The sequence below is a fragment of the Garra rufa genome, chromosome 6 (assembly GCF_049309525.1).
Source record: "Garra rufa chromosome 6, GarRuf1.0, whole genome shotgun sequence".
Classification (NCBI taxonomy): domain Eukaryota; kingdom Metazoa; phylum Chordata; class Actinopteri; order Cypriniformes; family Cyprinidae; genus Garra; species Garra rufa.
The window spans coordinates 14,373,830-14,393,416 of record NC_133366.1 but is presented as its reverse complement, the minus strand read 5'-3'; the positions used below and the strand labels follow the sequence as shown (position 1 = coordinate 14,393,416).

Below are 19,587 nucleotides of genomic sequence, written 5' to 3'. Positions count from 1 at the left end.
TAATACATTCAAGTAGGGATGCACTTTTGTTGGTTTGTACTTGTTTTGTTTTTTATTTAGTTGGGTTTTGTTCAGCATTTGTTTTGTTTCATGTTTCAGTTGTTTTTTGTCTTTAGGTTGCTTTTGTTTGGTTTGGTTTTTGTTCTTCCTTTGTTTTTTGTTTTGTTTTTTTAGTTTGCATTATGTTCCTTTTTCTTTTTCTTTTTTGTTTTATTTGGTCTTTGGTCTGGTTTTGTTCAATGTTTGTTTTTGTTTTATGTTTCTTTCCTTTGTTTGGTTTAAGTTTCATTTGCTTTTGTTTCATTTGTTTTGTTTCTGTTTGGTTTGGTTCATTTGTTTTGCTTGGTTTTGTTTTGTTTGGTTCATTTGTGTTTTTTTTTTTTTGCTTCATTTTTTGTTTCTGCTTCATTTAGTTCTTTTAATTTTGTTTTGTTTGTTATTAGTTTGTTTCATTGGTTTCGTTTGTTTTGTTTCTGTTTTTGGTTTTCTTGGTTTTTGGTTTGGTGCTTGTTTTGTTATTTTTTTTATTTTCTTTCTCTTTTATTTGGTTATTTTTATTATTTTAGTTTTGTTTCCTGTTTTGTTTGTTTCATTTGTTTTGTTTTTGTTTACTGTGGTTAATTTGTTTTGATTTGTCAAAAGCCACAGGCATGGCTAAAGCAGCCAAAGCCATCCTAACCTGCATGTTGATGATCCAGATGGTCTTTTTGCACAGATGAATGTCATCTGTTGTTGGTGCCTAGACACAGGGATTTTATCAGTATTTGCCTTGAGTGCACTTTCCAACATTTGTACAGTACAAACCAAAAGTTCAATTAGTTTCTAATAAAGCCTTTGCAGCAAAACTAATGAAAAGAGAATTAATGATGAAATCAGTAAGCCCACTTACAGTACTGTGTGTTGAGTGTTTATCTGTGACCTACTTAAATACTCAGCTCTTGCTGAGTTCTAGAGCTTTACTTCAAATTCCTTAAGGTCCCAAGCATCTCAGGACCAGCAGGAAAGATGGATAAAAGTGTGTATGGGTGTGTTTCTGGCTGTTGTCCAGTGACTTTATCCTTGCTGATAGACACTGCACCATTGGTTTGTCAGGGTGGATCATGTTGTCTTGGTTTGTCTTCGATTCATCTGTTCACAGGGGGCTGATTTCACGTGTATTCAGACCAACGTATTCAGATTCTGACCTACACCATGAGAACATATTCAGTTTAAACTCTTGAAGTCATATAGTCTGAGCGTGAGAGAAATGTGCCATGCCGCACCACAGCAGTGACTCATACACACACCGCAGCGGCTGAAGACTCTCAAAAGCTGCTTACAATAATCCATCATCTCCTGATGCACTGAGAAAACACACTCTCTACCTCTTTTCTCTGTTTTCACCTTCTCGTCTCCATCCAACCTTCCATTCATCCAACATCTCTTCCATTTTTCAGTGCATTCAGCTGCTCTTCCATCCAATCTTTTCCATGTATGTCATTGTGTGCCTATGAAATTCTATGGTATAACCATGGGAAACAACTTTTTTCTTATTTATGGTGACATTTTTACTAACTAAATCTCTGTTTTTCACACAGATGAGATTATGCAGCAGGAGAGCAGTCCTCTGTGTGCCGCAGACATCAGCCCAGACCTCAGGAAACAGTTTGCCTTCCTGTCAGGTTAGTCTCCTCCACAATTAATCCCAGAATGCTTTGCCACTAGAAAAATCTGGTGTCAACATTAAAGGTTGTATCAGCGATTTCTAGCCTAAAACATAAAGTGTCAAATTCAGCTGACCTTTATTCACGATCCGCTCGCTGCCTGCCCCATAAATTGTCTGTGAAAAAACCGCGTCTCTCTGGTCAGCCTAGGGTCCGAGATATGCCAAAAAAACAATCGGCGCTATCAACAATAACCACAGATAAACAAACCGTGTTCCAACCAATCAGCGTCAGGGGGTTCGTGTTGTGGACTTTCCTACTGGTGCAGGGATGTGAGGGAGGCGGAGCGAAAGTCCACAACACCAAACCCCTGACGCTGATTGGTTGGAACAATGTTTGTTTTTGCTGTGGAAAGGTTGGTAGTGCCGATTGTTTTTTTGGCATATCTCGGACCCTAGGCTGACCAGAGAGACGCGGTTTTTTCACAGACAATTTATGGGGCAGGCAGCGAGCGGATCGTGATGAAAGATAAGCTGAATTTTACACTTTATGTTTCAGGCTAGAAATCGCTGATACAACCTTTAAACTATTAAAGGAGTAGTTCAATTCCAGAACAAAAATGTACATGTAATGTACTCACCCCCTTGTCATCCAAGATGTTTATGTCTTTCTTTCTTCAGTCATAAAGAAATAGTTTTTTGAGGAAAACATTTCAGGATTTCTCTCCATATAGTGGACTTCTATGGTGCCCCCGAGTTTGAACTTCCAAAATGCAGTTTAAATGCAGCTTCAAAGGGCTCTAAACATTCTGATCGTCTTAGTCTAGCTCTGAATGAACTGTGTGTACTCCTGTTTATGACAGTTAGGGTGTGTCGAAAAACTCCCATCTCATTTTCTCCTCCAAAGGTTAAACGCACTTTACAAAAAAAAGGTAGAACAGCAATGTAGGGTGATTTTGAAAGTGGAGGAGAAAATGAGATGGGAGTTTTTTGACATACCTTAACTGTTCGCTAAACAGGAATACACAGTGTTCACGTAGAGCTAGACCAAGATGAGCATTTTGTGGTTAAAAATTATATAAATTGTAATAGAAGATAACCAACCGTTTCGCTAGATAAGACCCTTCTGCCTTGGCTGGGGTCGTTTAGAGCTTTTAGAGCTGCATTTAAACTGCATTTTGGAAGTTCAAACTCGGGAGCACCATAGAAGTCCATTATATGGAGAGAAATCCTGAAAGGTTTTCCTCAAAACCTTAATTTCTTTCCAACTAAAGAGGACAGAATATCTTGGATGACAAAGGAGTGAGTAAATTATCTGTAAAATTTTGTTCTGGGAGTGAACTAATCCTTTAACTGACGTTTGTGACTTAATCGAGTAAACCGTTAGAATGCCAGAAAAGTTTAAATTTAGAGCAAAATATACATGACTTTGGTGTTCAAAAGTTTGGGGGTCTTTAAGTTTTTTTTTTTCTCCATGTTTTGGAAAGAAGGCTGCATTTGCCAAGTTTACCAAAGCTGCATTTATTAAAAAAAAAAAAAAACACGGTAAAATTGTGAAATATTATTACAATTCAAAATACCTGTTTTTTTATTTTAAAATATTTTAAAATGTAATTTATTCCTGTAATACAAAGCAGAATTTTCAGCATCATTACTTAAGTCTTCACTGTCACATGATGCTTTGGAAATCACTCTAATATGGTAATTTGCTGGTCAAGAAACATTTATTATTATCAATGTTGAAAACAGTTATTTTATATAATATTTTTGTGGAAGGTGCATTACCTTTTTTTTTTCGGGATTCTTTGGGAAAAAAAAGAGATATAAATGTTTATACTGTGACTTTTTTGTCAATTTTATGCATCCTTGCAGATTAAAGATAATCAAAAAACAGTATACATGTCCCACATTAAAATGTATTAACTTCCTGTAGTCTCTACAGAAACGTCCAAGTTTGTAATTGTAAGTGTAATTGTGTAAAATTGTGCATGTAAAAACTCAGTGTTGACTTTCTCATTCTCACTCAGGTGTTTATAGTGCAAATGTGTCTGCTACAGGAAGTGAATAACTCACTTAAACACTGATCTAATGAGCTATATTTGTAGTGTTTTGGCAGTATCATGAGTATGATTTGTCCTTTCTCACATGTGCCTTGTGAGTCAGAAATGAATACGCAACTGAGATTATTTATAAATGTCTGCTTTCACTGTGTCAACAGCAGATTCATTCAGAACGTGCACAGATTCCACACATACACACAGTCACTTAATAACACTCCAAAAACTCTCTCCAGTCTCCGTAAATAACCCAGATAGGGCTCGGCTCAGGTTGCCCAGGATAACGCCTGACTGGAGGAAGCCACTTAATTATTCAGTGTTGCCATGGCGATGCGCTTGACAACAAAGTTCAGAGCTGACGTGCTTTGCGAGAAAATTTGATTGACAGTTGGGCTGTGTGTAAGGCCTATAGAAGAGTTTTATAGTGAATAAAAGGATTAAATTGGGATTCAGGTTTTCTGTAGTAAAAAAAAAAAAACTCATGCCTTCATTGCCTCAAATCTATGAGAGAGGCTCTGAATATTTACAAACCTAACTCTGAACTCATGCATTATACATGCCATGAAACATTTACAACAATACTGCTAGAAGAGTGAACAACCAAGTTGCATCACTGAAGAAACAAGGATATTTCAATAAAAAGACATTCTAATAGACAAACTTTATTTATATTTTCTTTTGCAACCTTTTAAATTAAACCATGTCAGAGAGAGGGAGCAAAGAGTGGTTCAGTGAGCTCTAGCTAGTGCATAATGGTGCACTTGTAGTTCAGTGTTTAAGGCTCTTTCATTTTTAATGTGTTATTAATGACAGTAGTGTATATAAAGACTGTGGTTACTATGGTTGCCAGAATTAGTGTTCATTGCACTTCTGGTTTCTGTTAACTAATGACCTTGTGACTTCAGAAACTGCTTCCTATTCCCCAATTTTGTAGTGCACTATAAGGGGTAACATCCGTTTTATACTGTTGTCTGAATTTTTAGTGGACAAATTGTTTCCTTCTATTGTGTGCATTTTTTTTTTAAACAATCATTGATTATAACATTAGCCAACAATATATTGCACTTATTGCAATGTGGAAAGCTTTAAATACTGTTTAAATACTTCCCATATTTTTGTTAACTTCATCTACATGCACTATGGAGCGAGTTCTTATATTCTGTGTGTTCATGTAGCATATGCACTGATTTATTTCTGTGTGTTTATGTTGCTATAGTGAATACGTTCTTCTGGTCCTCCACCTAGATTTAATGACAGACCTTCACTGCTAGACTCTCCATTTGTTTATTTCCGGTTTTCATTTCCTTTTTACTCTTTTCATCTTTTCTGGTCCTGCTTTTTTTTCCTCCCAGATGACTGCAGAGGCCTGTGTCTGATATTATCATTATCATATAGGGTGTGTGTGTATCTGATGGAAACACAGGAAACTAAAGTCACTCAGTATGTGAGATTGTGATAAAAGATCTTTGTGAAACTTATTTCTGTTTATGTTGTCCATGTTTATTATTTTTTGAGTCTATATTAGTGTTCTGATGGTACTTTATTCTACTACATTTTACTCTATTTCCCATCTAGTTTATAGCATTCTACTCAATTTTGCTGTGTTTAACGTTGTTCTACTTCATTCTACTCTTCTACTACTTTTTTCTCTTATAATGTTGTACTATATACACCATTACCATATTCAGCTCTAATGTACTCCATTATCCTAAATATTACTTTATTCTGTTGTTCTGTGTGTACACCTTTCTATTCTATTCAGCTTTATTTTGCTATATCCTACTCTTATATTTTATGTTTTAGTAAGTTCTACATTTTACACTCCATTCTACTCTCTGCTACTTTTCTTCTCCTTTATAATCTATTCTTCTCTATTTAATTCTAATATTCATAATTCTACTACATTCTGCTCAGTTCTATCCTTCTGTAACTCAGTTCGGCTTTGTTCTCCTTTTATGCTCAATTCTACACAAATTTGCTCAATTTTACTACACTGTATTCTGCTCTTTAAACTCTATTATACTCTGTTCTTCTTTGTTACTCCATTTTACTCTATTCAACGAATATAGTCAGTTCTACACTCTATTCTTTACTCTATTCTGCCATTTTATACTGTTACACATTTTTGTACTCCATTGAACTCCATGCTTTTTTCTCCTTTTTCTATAGTCCATTCTTCTCTATTCAGTTCTAATATACTAAATTCTACTCTATTATACCGTTCTGTAAATAAATTCTGATTCTGCTGTTCTGTTTACGCTCAGTTCTACTCTAATAAAGTCAATTTCACTATATTCTATTCAACACTTTATACTCCATTCTATTCAATTTAGCTCGAATATACTCAGTTCTACCAGGTTTTACTCTCTTCTAATATTTTTTACTGTTTTTCACTTTTGTACTCTATTCTTCTCTATTAAATTTGAATATACTCAATTCTGCTCTATATTACCCTCTATATTAAAACTCAGTTCTGCTCTGTTCTACTTTTATGCTCAATTCTAATCCCATATACAAAATTTTACTACATTCTGTTCTACCCTTTATACTCATTCTACTCTAATGTTCTCTGTTCTTCTTTTATACTCCATTCTACACTATTCAACTCAAATATACTCAATTCTACTCTATTCTGCTATTTTATACAGGTTTACACTTTTGTACTCCATTCTACTCTATTCTTTTTTCTACTCTTTTTCTACTCCATTCTTCTCTATTTAATTCTAATATACTCAATTCTACTAAATTCTGCTGTTCTACCCTTCTTTAACTTACTTCTGCTCTGCTCTGCTCTTAATTCTACTCTAATATACTCAATTTTCTGTCTCTGTGCATATTTTATACTCCATTCTACTCTTTTCAACTTGAATATACTCAACTCTACTCTATTCTACCATTTTATACTGTTTTACACTTTTGTAGTCAATTCTTCTCCATTCTTTTTTTCTTTTCTTTTGAACTCCATTTTTCTCTATTCCATTCTAATATACTTAATTCTACAAATTTCTACTGTACTCTACCCTTATACTCAATTCTACTCAAATTTTCTCTGTTCTGCTTTCATACTCCATTCTACTCTATTCAGCTGGAATATACTCCATTGTACCAAGTTCTACTCTAACATTTTATACTCTGTTTTACACTTTTACACTCCATTCTTCTCTATTTAATTCTAATATACTCAGTTCAGCTAAATTCTACTCTATTCTACCCTTCTGTAACTCAGTTCTGCTCCAATCTACTTTTATACTCAATTCTACTCTAATATACTCCATTTTACTAAATTTTTCTACCCTTTTTACTACTTTCTACTCAAATTTTCTGTTTTTTTTTCATACTCTATTCTACTGTATTCAGCTTGAATATACTCCATTGTAACAAGTTTTACTCTACCGTTGTATAGTCTGTTCTACACTTTTATACTCCATTCTACTCTATTCTATTCTTTTATGTTCTTCTCTTTTATACTCCATTCTTCTCTATTTAATTCTAAAAACTCAATTCTACTAAATCCTACCCTGTTCTACCCTTATAGAAACCAGTTCTGCTCCGTTCTACTTTTACGCTCAATTCTACTCTAATATACTCAATTTTACTATATTTTATTCTACCCTTTATACTCCATTCTACTCTAATTTTCTTTGTTGTTCTTTTATACTCCATTCTTCTCTATTTAATTCTAAAAACTCAATTCTACTAAATCCTACCCTGTTCTACCCTTATAGAAACCAGTTCTGCTCCGTTCTACTTTTACGCTCAATTCTACTCTAATATACTCAATTTTACTATATTTTATTCTACCCTTTATACTCCATTCTACTCTAATTTTCTTTGTTGTTCTTTTATACTCCATTCTACTCTAATTTTCTTTGTTGTTCTTTTATACTCCATTCTACTCTATTCAGTTCAAATATTCCATTGTAACAAGTTCTACTTTACCATTTTTTACTCTGTTCTACACTTTTATACTCCATTCTACTCTTTATACTCTGGTTTACTCTTACACCCCATTTTACCCTATTCTACTCTAATATACTCCATTCTACTATATTCTACTCTTCTTCCATTACATTCTTCTATTGCTTATATTGTTCTCAGACTTTCTCTGTGTATGTGAGTGTGAGAGAGAGAGAGAGAGAAAGTGTGTGTGTGTGTGTGTGTGTGTGTGTGTGTGTGTGTGTGTGTGTGTGTGTGTGTGTGTGTATCTGGATCTGGTATTCATCACGTTATGGGGACCAAATGTCCCCACAAGGATAGGAATACCAGTAGATTTTGACCTTGTGGGGACATTTCTTAGGTCCCCATGAGGAAACAGGCTTATAAATCATGCACAATGATTTTTTTTTTTTTGAGGAATTAAAAGTGTGCACAATCTCCTGTGAGGACTAGCTTTAGGTTTAGGGTAGGTGTAGGACTATAGAAATTACGGTTTGTACAGTATAAAAACCATTATGCCTATGGAATGTCCCCATAAAACATGTAAACCCAACGTGTGTGTGTGTGTGTGTGTGTGTGTGTGTGTGTGTGTTTGTGTGTATGGTGCTTCTGTTTGTTAAAGATGATGGATGACTCTTTGTCTTTTGGATTGTATGTTATAGTATGATGCTGTGGAATGACCCTCTTTCTCTCTCTCTCACCTGGCCCAGATGGACCGGAGCGCTTTGGTTTTGCTCTACTGATGGTTACAAATGCGACAGCAGTGTCCTTTTCACCTTAAGTGTGTGTGTGCACCTGTGTGTCTGTGTGACAGTCATAGAGGTGTTAATATGTGTGAGCTCTGCAGTAGATCCATCCTGCTCTATTAATCACAGAGTGTTGTAGCATCCAAACACACACACACAGTCACATGACCTCTGTCACAGCACACACTGCACCAAACATGTCCTTCTTCCTCTTTCCCTTTTTGTCTTTCTCCTTCACACACACACACACACACACACACACACACACACACACACACACACACACACAGACTATCTATAGCCCCAGTAATGATGTATATGATGTTTATCTCCCAGTGTTTTCGAATGGACTTATCTATATTTGCTAGGCAAAGCTCAATGACAGGAAAATTAGAGAATTGAAGGTTTTGTCCTCATGCCGTTGCATTGTGCCCTTGACATTGTCTCATGTCCTTGATGCATCTACACAGTTTGTAAAAGCTAAGATTAGTCTTCTGTGAATGTACACAGTGTCTGTCTTTACATAGGAAATTGTATAAGTGCCCCCTTGTGGGTAGAATCTTTTTTAAACACAGAAGTGCTGCTAGATCAATCTGACTGTAAACTAGTTCAGATTAGTTCAGGTGCTTCTAAATCAAATTTCCCTCAGAATTTCTAGGTTTCATATATTATAATAGCATTTGCATGTGCGTCGCAAGGCATAATGGAATAAAAAGATGATTAGTTTTCATGCTGCATCTTAAACAGAATTGCTAACAGCTGCCTTCTTCCAAATCTGCATTTCCAGGTGGCCGAGGACAGAATGGCAGCCCCATCATTATTTTCCCAGAGTACCCGGCGTTTGGTGAGTTGGAGGAACAGGAGTTTCACAACGTGCTGACATACCTGACCAGCGTTCCCAGGTGAGAAAACAGGAGGTGGAAAGATCGGTCATTGCCATCACGGCATTTGAAAAAAAAATTTCCTCCCAAACCTAGAAAAGTTCTTATTTATTGGCTGCTTTCAGAGTAGATGTGCATGCAAACCAGTGTGATAACATGAGTCTGTCAATTGATGCTGTTATTGAAAACATGTATACTTCAATCTCTTAATTCCAAAAACTGCATTGATATATGAATGTGCTCCAATCTCTGTAATTATTTAAAATCCAGTATAGATGAATGATTGGAAATGTCCTGAAAGTTTACATTGTATGTATTTAATTTATGATGATATCATCTCTATTCTTTATAAATGAGAAATATTTTTGGTGGCTTGTTTTAGTTCTTGGACAGTAGAGGGCACTCTAATGCTTTTTTTCCCCACTGCAACACATTCATGCTGTTTGCAATTCAATGAATTTGAGTCATGACTGCCTGCTTGTGTGTGTGTGACTGCTGCCTCATTAATATTCATCATACATATTAAATTAGAATGTGTAATTATGTACATGATTAACAAGGTGATCCTAATGCCCCTTGTTTTACATATGCATTCTTAGTTTGCGAGTAATTTGAATACATGATTTTCTCAGGGAAGTACATTATTATTGACCTGAAGATGCCTTCGTATCAATGGGTAACCTAGAGATTTTGAATTACTTTGCATGTATATGTTTTTTTTTTATGTTAATCCTTGTGAAAGTTCATTGGTGTATTTGCTGATCCTCTTTAATTTAACAGCCCTTGTTAATATTCTAATGAAAGAGTGATTCTGATCCTTTGCTTTCTATCACTCTCTCTCTCTCTACACCTCTTGTTTCCTCATTATTCCCATGAGATACAGAGAGAGAGGGGGTGATTGAGTAATTAGATGGATTTCTTCATGCTGAAAATGGCTGATGGGGTTTTAATTTAGTTCAGATTTGGTAAATGAATGGAGTTCAGGAGCAAAATACAGCAGCTCATGGATTAAAGGGGTGAATGTCATGAAACCCCCCAAGAATGTGTCCTAGTCATATTTTAACACAAAGAAAAAGAAATACGAAAATTATTACTATAGTAGTTTGCTTTAAAACCATAAAGATTTTTGCATTGTGACATTAATTATAATTCTTGTACCGTAATGCAAAGGACAAAATAAATAAATAAAATAGAAATAAAAAATAAGTAAAATTATAAGTAGTATAGAAGTATTTTAACTACCTAGAATTAATGCCGTTTTAATTTTTCTAACAAATGATACTGTCTGGACACATTATGAAAATGTGAATAATAATAATAATAATAATTTTATTATAAATAATATTATTGTTATAATTATTATTGACATTATTGTTGTTGTTGCTATTATTGACATTGACATTTTCATTATAATAATTATTGTCACTATTATTTATATTGATATTTATTATTATTATTATTATTATTATTATTATTATTATTGTTGTTGTTGTTGTTGTTATTAATATTATTATTGTTGTCATTAATATTATTATTGTTATCATTGTCATTATTAGTATAATTATTATTGACGTGATTATTATTATTATTATTATTATTGACGTTGTTGTTCTTCTCATTGTCATTTTCATAATTATTATTGACATCATTATTGTTGTTATTATTATTATTATCATATTCATTATTAATATTTTCATTGTCATTATTATTGTTGTTAATATTATAATTATCAACATTATTATTTTTATTATTTTTATTATTATAATTTTTATTATTGTAATTTTCATTTATTATTATTTTCATTGTCATTATTACTATTATTGACATTGTAATTTTTTATAATTTTTTCTTCGTTGTTATTATTATGATTATTATTTTTGTTGTCATTATTATAATTATTATTGACATTGCTATTATTTTTATTGTTGTTATTATTATCATATTTTTAATTATCATATTTGTAGTTATTGTTATTATTATTATCATATTCATTATTATTATTATTATTATTATTTTCATTGTCATTATTATTGTTGTTAATATTATAATTATTATCAACATTATTATTTTATTATTTTTATTGACATTATTATTATTATTATAGAGTGAAATATGACCTTTGTATGTGTTTGTAAAATTTATTCAGATATTCATTTGTAAGCAAGATAATTTGTTCTGTGGTTTCTAATAGAATACCTACAATATTAAATGTTTTATTATTAAATATTTGCAATATACAGTCAAACCCAAATATCTAAAGGTTATGTTTTGTTTTGTTTTGTTTTTTGTATTAGCGGTGAAAATGCAAATGCTGTATTAAGTACTTCTTCATTCCATTGTTCATTCAAAGCATTCAGCTATCTATATAAAAAATATAAAAAATATTACTTTGCACTCTTAACACAATGCACTAACAACACAGAACAATAATTAAAAACATTAATAGACTTAGCATCAGTATGACCATAAATCACGTGCGGTTAACCAGCTGATGCCTTTAGAAACCCCCAGCAGCCCTCGAATGGATGGTTATAATTACAATGACGATTGTAATCAAATTTTTGATTTTTATTACTGATGGACACTCAAGGTCATTAGTCAATGTGTCAGACTCAGTGCAGATCTGCACCAGGGCTTTGTCAGCTGATAAGACCCCTGTATCTCTCCCTTCTCTCCTTCTCCTACTCTCCACTGTGAAAGGAGCGGAGAACAAACGTTCCTGAGAAACACAGCCGGAGGCTGAGAGGGGGGGACAGGGAGGTGGGATTGAGAGGAGAGAAAAGGGATGAGAGTGTGAAATTTGGTGAAGAAGGCGGGAGCCAGAAAAAGAGACACACAATCTGTGTGTCACTGTAATGGCGGCAGATTTGATACACAAGTATCTGCAGTGCCAGTTTCTAGTGGGAGGAGCTTTCATTATCAATCAGCACCTATCTCCCGCCCACATTCCATATTAGCAATTCAAGCTAGACTCTGAGCCCGGTTGTCCGTCAAGGCTCTCCTGAGCTCTGATTGGTGAAGAGGGAGCACCTGATGCTGCACGATTGGTCGCTGTAGAGGGGGAGGCAAAATGTTGCTGCTCTCCCGGTCTGTGCCTACGGTGGCACTCATTCAAATGGAACCATAAACAGAGGGGCTGAAAGCAAAGGTGCACTGAAGGGAAGAAAGAAACGGAGGGCAAACCATCTGTGTATGCAGAAATCTGCAGAAGGGCATTTGGAATATCAGCATTAGGGGTGGATTTTGCACATTCATGTCGTTTGGGTTTTTTAAGTGTGTAATTGGATTTTTCTGCTGCCTCGGTCACCATAAAACAGCTTGATACTGCTTCTGCGGAGGGCTGCCGTTCTCCATGGTGATGGACGTAGCAACCAGCTCAGCATCTCTGCGCTACGTTGCCACGATTGCATTCTGGGCTAGTGCATTTCAACGTACGTCTATGTTTTCATTTGCATTTGGAGGCATTATGCATTCATCTTGCATGTCTGGGGGCAAACACATATGTGTACATGTGGATAAGAAATGGTTTGCTATGCACCAAACGCTGGTTAATTTATCAGTCTGATGTGTGGGGATGACTGCAGTGTGTTGGTTGGTTAGTTAGTAGAGAGCTGTTTAGTGATGGCTTTAGGGTATGTGACATCTTCAGTATCTCAATGTTTATGATTTTTGAAGGTGTGTGTGTGCGCGCTTGCTGCCATGGTAATGGTGTCTCTCTGATTTTCAGTCTCAGCTCGACGGGGGTCGGCTTCATCCTGGTCATTGACCGGCGGCAAGACAGATGGGCATCAGTGAAGGGGACGCTGCTGCGGATCGCGGTGAGTCCTCAGAGTGTGTGTGTGAGAATAAAAATATGTTTATATTGTTACAGAGAGCAACATAATTTATATTTAATGAGATTACCCCAAAAATTTGAAATTGGTGTTATTTACTCCCCTTTGATTTAATTTCAAACCTGTGTTAAGTGTTTATTATGCAGAACACGAAAACTTAAAATTACTTGGTTTGGTCTTCTGTGCAATGAAAGTCAATGGGGTTCAATGTCGTTTGGCTCCCATTTGACAGTTTATGGGAAAAAATTTCTACAAAATACAGTTGAAGTTAAAAGTTTACATACACCTTGCAGAATCTGCAAAATGTTAATTATTTTAGCAAAATAAGTAGGATCATTCAAAATGCATGTTATTTTTTATTTAGTACTGACCTGAATAAGATATTTCACATAAAAGATGTTTACATATAGTCCACAAGAGAAAATAATAGTTGAATTTATAAAAATGACCCTGTTCAAAAGTTTACATACACTTGATTCTTAATACTGTGTTGTTACCTGAATGATCCACAGCTGTGTTTTTGTTTGTTTGTTTTTTTAGTGATAGTTGTTCATCAGTCCGTTGTTTGTCCTGAACAGTTAAACTGTCCACTGTTCTTCAGAAAAATCCTTCAGGTCCCACAAATTCTGTGTTTTTTTTAGCATTTTTGTGTATTTCAACTCTTTCCAAAAATGACTGTATGATTCTGAGATCAATTTGGTCAGACTGAGGACAACTGAGGGACTCATATGCAACTATTACAGAAGATTCAAATGTTCACTGATGCTCCAGAAGGAAAAATTATGCATTAAGAGCCTAGGAGTGAAAACTTTTAAACAGAATGAAGATGTATACATTTTTCTTGTTTTACCTTAATATCATATTTTTTCATTTGATATTGCCCTTCAGAAGCTACAGAAGACACTTACATGTTTTCCAGAAGACAAAATAAGTGGAATTTAGCCTGATCTTCAAATTCGAGTTTTCACCCCCGGCTCTAAATGCATTTTTTTTTTCCTTCTGAAGCAACAGTGAGCATTTGAATCTTATGTAATAGTTAATAGTCCCTTAGTTGTCCTCATTGTGAAAAGAAGGATCTCAAATCATACAGTCATTGTTGAAAAGGGATCAAATACACAAAAACGCTGAAAAACAAAAAAATTATGGGACCAAAACATTTTTTCTGAAGAAGAGCGGATAGTTTAACTGTTCAGGACAAACAAGGGACTTATGAACAACTATCACTAAACAAAAAAAAAAACGCAGCTGTGGATTATTTTGTTAACAACAGTATTAAGAATCAAGTGTATGTAAACTTTTGAACGGGGTCATTTTTATAAATTCAACTATTATTTTCTCTTGTGGACTATATGTAAACGTCTTTTATGTGAAGTATCTTATTCAGGTCAGTATTAAATCAAAAACAACATGCTTTTTGTATGATCCCTCTTGTTTTGGTAAAATAATTAACATTTTGCAGATTCTGCAAGGTGTTTGTAAACTTTTGACTTCAACTGTATCTTTCTTTGTGTTGCACAGAAGAAACTAAGCCATATACAGTCTTAAGATAAAGGATCTTGGCATCTATGGTTTTATGAAGAACATTAAACAATTATGGAACCTTCCCATCCCACAAAAGGTTCTTTATAAGAACTGTTCACTGAACGATTCTTTGAGGACCCAAAAAAGGTTCTTCTAAGGCATTGTTGTGAAAAACCCCTTTTGAAACCCAGGTGTAGTTTTTGGAAGTAAATGATGTCAGAATGTTTATTTTTCAACCTGAAATCTCTTTGTGTGTCCGAATGAATGAGGAAACTTTTGCGTGTGTGTCTCTGTGTTGTTTTTTCCATGCATGCTGCAAGAAGAATAGGAGCTGACAGTCATGTGCCTTTGGCTGTGTGTGTGGATTAGTCAGAATTTCTGCGTTATTCCAAGTCAGAGGGCATCTAAAACAAGGCCCTCAGTCCTTTTCATAGAAACCCTAAATATTTAATCCACCGCAGAGATGTCTAGCGCACCACAGCACATCCGCATGAGCATAAACCCAGCACACTGAAAGCACAAATGACATTGGAGTTATGTTTAATGAACAATAGCAGCACTCACAGCTGTAATCTGCATCCATTCTTGTCATCAGCTTGTTTTGAGTGTGGCATGAAGTGATCATCAGTGCTTTTATGCTTACGATAAACTCTTTAGACTATCAACAAGTGCGGTGGCCGCAGGGGGTTTGTTAACGCTGTGAGCCTGTATGATGGTCAGTAGGGGAGAGGTCACTGGGCTAATCAGATTAACACTGTTTAATTAGGTCAGTACTCAAAAACGCTACTGGAGACAAATCAGTGATCAAGATGATGGCTAACTTGTGCTTTACTGCTTAACCAAACAAGGGCAAAATGTGGTAACTAAGCTAAAAATGACTTTTTAATAGAATTTTTGATCAGAGATCAAGTCCTGATTTTGGTCTTAACTGTGAAGTTGTCTTTGCATAAGAGTGCAAACAAGGCAGAAATGATAAAATGAACAGACTTTTGCTGTTGTTTCAGCGTTGTTGTTGTCATTATTGTCATCGTTAATTAACTTTATTGGGTTTAATATGGCAATGGGAAACATTTGATACCCAAATGTGCACAAATGTAGTGTTTTGTGAGGATTGTAGGCTTTGAGGGCTTAGCGATGAACATTGGATGATATTTCTTGGCTCTTTCGCTGATACTTATCATTTCGTACTTTAATGAGACTTGTAAGTTTCACTAGCATAAATGTTTTCAATGAGGAAAAAATGCTTGTTGTGAAATTTTGCAGTTAAAACATTTTAAATTTTATAGTTTAAAATGTCAGTTATTCCTGTGATGCAAAGCTGAATTTTCAGCATCATTACTCTAGTTTTTATTGTCACATGATCCTTCAGAAATCTAATATGCTGCTTTGCTGCTCAAGAAACATTTCTTATTATTATCAATGTTGAAAATAGTTCTGCTGCTTAATATTTTTGTGGAAACCATGATACATATTTTTCTATTTACATCTATTTAAAACATTTGTAAAATGTAAAATGTTACTGTCATTTTTAATCCGTTTAATGCATCCTTACTGGATTGAAGTGTTAATTTCTTCATTTTTGAAACTTATGAAACTGGTTTTGTTTGGTAAACACGGCCCACTTTAACTGGTAACTTGGGTTGCAGCAGTTGGACTGTTTGTTTATTGTCCCATGTAATTGGTTTTATCTGTACAGTGACAGTTAGAAATATGAGAGCTGGTCTAATGTAAAGTGGCTTTAGGAGACTAAATGAATTATTCACTTATTTCAGGCCACTCTAACATTAGTGCCCATTTAATAGTGTAATTATTCTAAGTACTAAGTGATAGTAATGAGTAACATGCACTTAATATTTAATTATGACGTTGAATAGTCTGTAGATGCTCACTGTAACATGGTGACTGTATGTTAAAGTGCTCTAAAACATGTCAGTTATTGTGACAACCAAATTTGACTCTTTCTAAATAACAGACATCAGATGTAAAACAGAATACATGGTTCTGGTGTTTAAATTGTTTTGTGTTGATGATGAAGAGGTATATTCTACTACCCCACAAACCTACTTTAGTTTAGAAAAATGATCACACACTCAAGGATTATCTTGCACTTGAAGACGAGAGGGGAATTTTTCTTTGTTCGATAGCCATAATGGATTTGCTTTAAAGACACAGGTTTGACAGTAATGAAATAAGAGGATTATCGTTCTTCTTTTGCCTCATGTCCTTCTCTCTTACTCTTCATTTTACTGTCAACCTTTGTTCAGTTGCACTTCATATCATTTATTTGCTTACAGACTAAAACATGATGAGAGTTTCCACAAAAAACATTAAGCAGCAACTGTTTTCAACATCGATATATGTTTCTAAATATTGATTCTGAAAATTCAGCTTTGCCATCCCAAGATTATTAAAAATTACATTTTGATATATTAAAATGGAAAACAAGTCTTTAAAGTTGTAATAACATTGTAATTAACATGTTTTCGATCAAATAAATGCAGCATTGGTAAACACTGAAAAACCTCACCAACTCCAAACTTTAGAACTTAAATGTAAATCATTTTTAAAGAAAGCTTTTACCTGTATTCTAATATTTTTTAATGCATATAGTAGTTTCTTTCTCCCTCCCCCATTCATTCTCTGCTCACACACATTGACACACACAAGCACATAATCTACTCCTTTCTTTCTCTATTCTCCGTCACAGCACATATGGCTGATTGGTAATGGTTATCAGCAGTGCAGCTGGTGTGAAACGGCCGAGGGACATTTTCCTACACGTGTCAGAAATCAAAACAAAAATACAAAGTCCTAATAACATCATAGATAACTAATTCTAAATGAAGCCCATTGTGTGCTGTCTTTATAGGTCATATACGAATACAATTATGGTTGCTTCAAAAATCCGACATTTTAAATAATGAAGGAAATGTTGATTTTTGTCTGCTTGTGCTCAATGTTAGATTGGTTAATGATGTCCTTAATGTATTTAATTTATGGCATAATTACAAGTGTGTTCATCAGTTTCTTCTTCGTTTCTTTTAACATGATACAAAATCCCTTGTGCACGCTCTCATTGTTTTTGTCATTAGAAATGGTAGTATTAATTGATTTGCATTTAGATTTGTGCAGTTTTGTGTGTCCAACAACATGCACCAATGAACAAAGAAGTCTGACGGAACTGGTCTTCGTATGCCCCAATCTAATTCACTTTAGGAAATTTTAATGTGTGCTAATGCATGCTAATGTATGATAATTGGGCACAGATAAACATCTTCCCCAATGTAGCTAAATTGAAATATTGCACTATCCTTGTAATATTTGCAATGGATGACCAGTGATCCTCCCATCCCCACACATACAAATACAAATTTTTGCTAAGCCCATATTAATATGATCATTATTTGTCATGCGATCTTAAAACTCCCATTTTATGTACACTTTATTTCATTTTATGTGATTTAGTTTTACTAAGGGGTGTATGAACATTGTTTCTACAATGATTCATGAATAAATCGAGACACTAAACACGTTTAATATGCTCCTCCCTCTCATTTCATCTCGCACTTCAGCCTGCAGACCAACCAGCTGTGTTTAGATGTCCTTTATTATGGTGCTGCAGGTCCTGTTTTTACTGGCGCTAAACATTTCCTTTCTTTGACCTGAAAGCGTTGATGGCCATCTCCCTTCTGTGCTCTCTCAAGGGACGTTGTTAAGAGCCTCGTGTGTTGAAAGACAGGAGAGCGTCTGCACAGGGACATCCACTGCAAAAAGAAAGAAAGCATCCATATCCATTTTTACCCTATGGGTAAAATCTTTGATGTGCCCTTTTCTCAGACGTTATGGCTAAAATGTATATATGGATCCCAATCAGAATGCGTTTGATTCCAATCTGATATTCTAAAAAGATAAAGATTCCGAAAGAAGGTTTTGGCAGTCATGACGCATTAAAAAGAAAACAATTTTTGGTTCCTTTTGGAACCTTTCAGTAAATAGTTCTTAAAAGAGCTGCTTTACTCTGGTGCTCATTCATTTGTCTCGGATACACCTCATTGGGTTCCTCAAGTCCCTCTGCAGTTATTAATAGTGAGACGTGCTGATGAGGAGGCGTTTCACCTGTGACTCTGAGTTGTACGTAACAGTGATGTTCACAGAGGCCATGAGGGTAATCCTGAGGTGAAAAATGAAAGGTTAAAGGTCACCGAGATGAGCATCAGGGGCACTGGGATTCAAATCCCTTGCTATTTATTGGAATGTTTCTGTTTTTGTTGGAAATAATGAGCTAGCATTGTATTTCCCTGCTGTGTGCCTATCTAACTATCTAATTTAACCAAAATGTAATCGAATTGCATGTATTGAATTAGGAAATGCAGTGAGTGTATGGACTGGAGATGTGCGTGTATGTGTGTGTGTTAATTGAATTCCACGCGCCACGTGTCTGATTAGTCTGTGGTATATCAGTGCCGTGGCAGCTGCTCCCTAGAGACATGGTTTCTCCACCTTCTTTCACGCACACACATATGGCTTCCCCAGGAGAACACTGTGTTACACCCCCATAAATGCACATAGTAATTCCTTTCTTCGTCTCACACTTGTTCTCACTCTCAATATCCTGTAATATCCCTGTTCCATTTCTGGAAAGTGTGACAAGTTGGTGTGTCTGTTGTGATGTTAGTCTTGATATTTTCACTTGATATACACCTTGCAGAATCTGCAAAATGTTAATTTACCAAAATAAAAGGGGGATCATACAAAATTCATGTTATTTTTTATTTAGTACTGACCTGGATATGTTAAATGGTTAAATTTATAAAAATGATGCCTGAATGATCCACAGCTGGGGTTTTTTTTTTTTGGTTTGTTTAGTGATAGTTGTTCATGAATCCTTTATCATGAACAGTTAAACTGTCTGCTGTTCTTCAGAAAAACCTTCAGGTCCCACAAATTCTTTGGTTTTTCAGCATTTTTGTG

General features: G+C 34.9%; 1 protein-coding gene across 9 annotated transcripts in view; it reads left to right on the top strand.

Annotated features, from left to right (window-relative positions):
• Window positions 1–19,587, top strand: part of mcf2la (mcf.2 cell line derived transforming sequence-like a) — an 80,940-nt gene that overhangs the window by 28,161 nt on the left and 33,192 nt on the right. For 8 of the 9 annotated variants that reach the window (XM_073843300.1, XM_073843301.1, XM_073843299.1 and 5 more), the window contains exons 2-4: window positions 1,578–1,661; window positions 9,169–9,283; window positions 12,990–13,080. In XM_073843300.1, the coding sequence (XP_073699401.1) occupies window positions 1,578–1,661; window positions 9,169–9,283; window positions 12,990–13,080 (290 nt within the window). Of the gene's footprint in view, window positions 1–1,577; window positions 1,662–9,168; window positions 9,284–12,397; window positions 12,694–12,989; window positions 13,081–19,587 lie in introns of those variants that run through there. The other variant, XM_073843308.1, reaches the window with a different exon arrangement.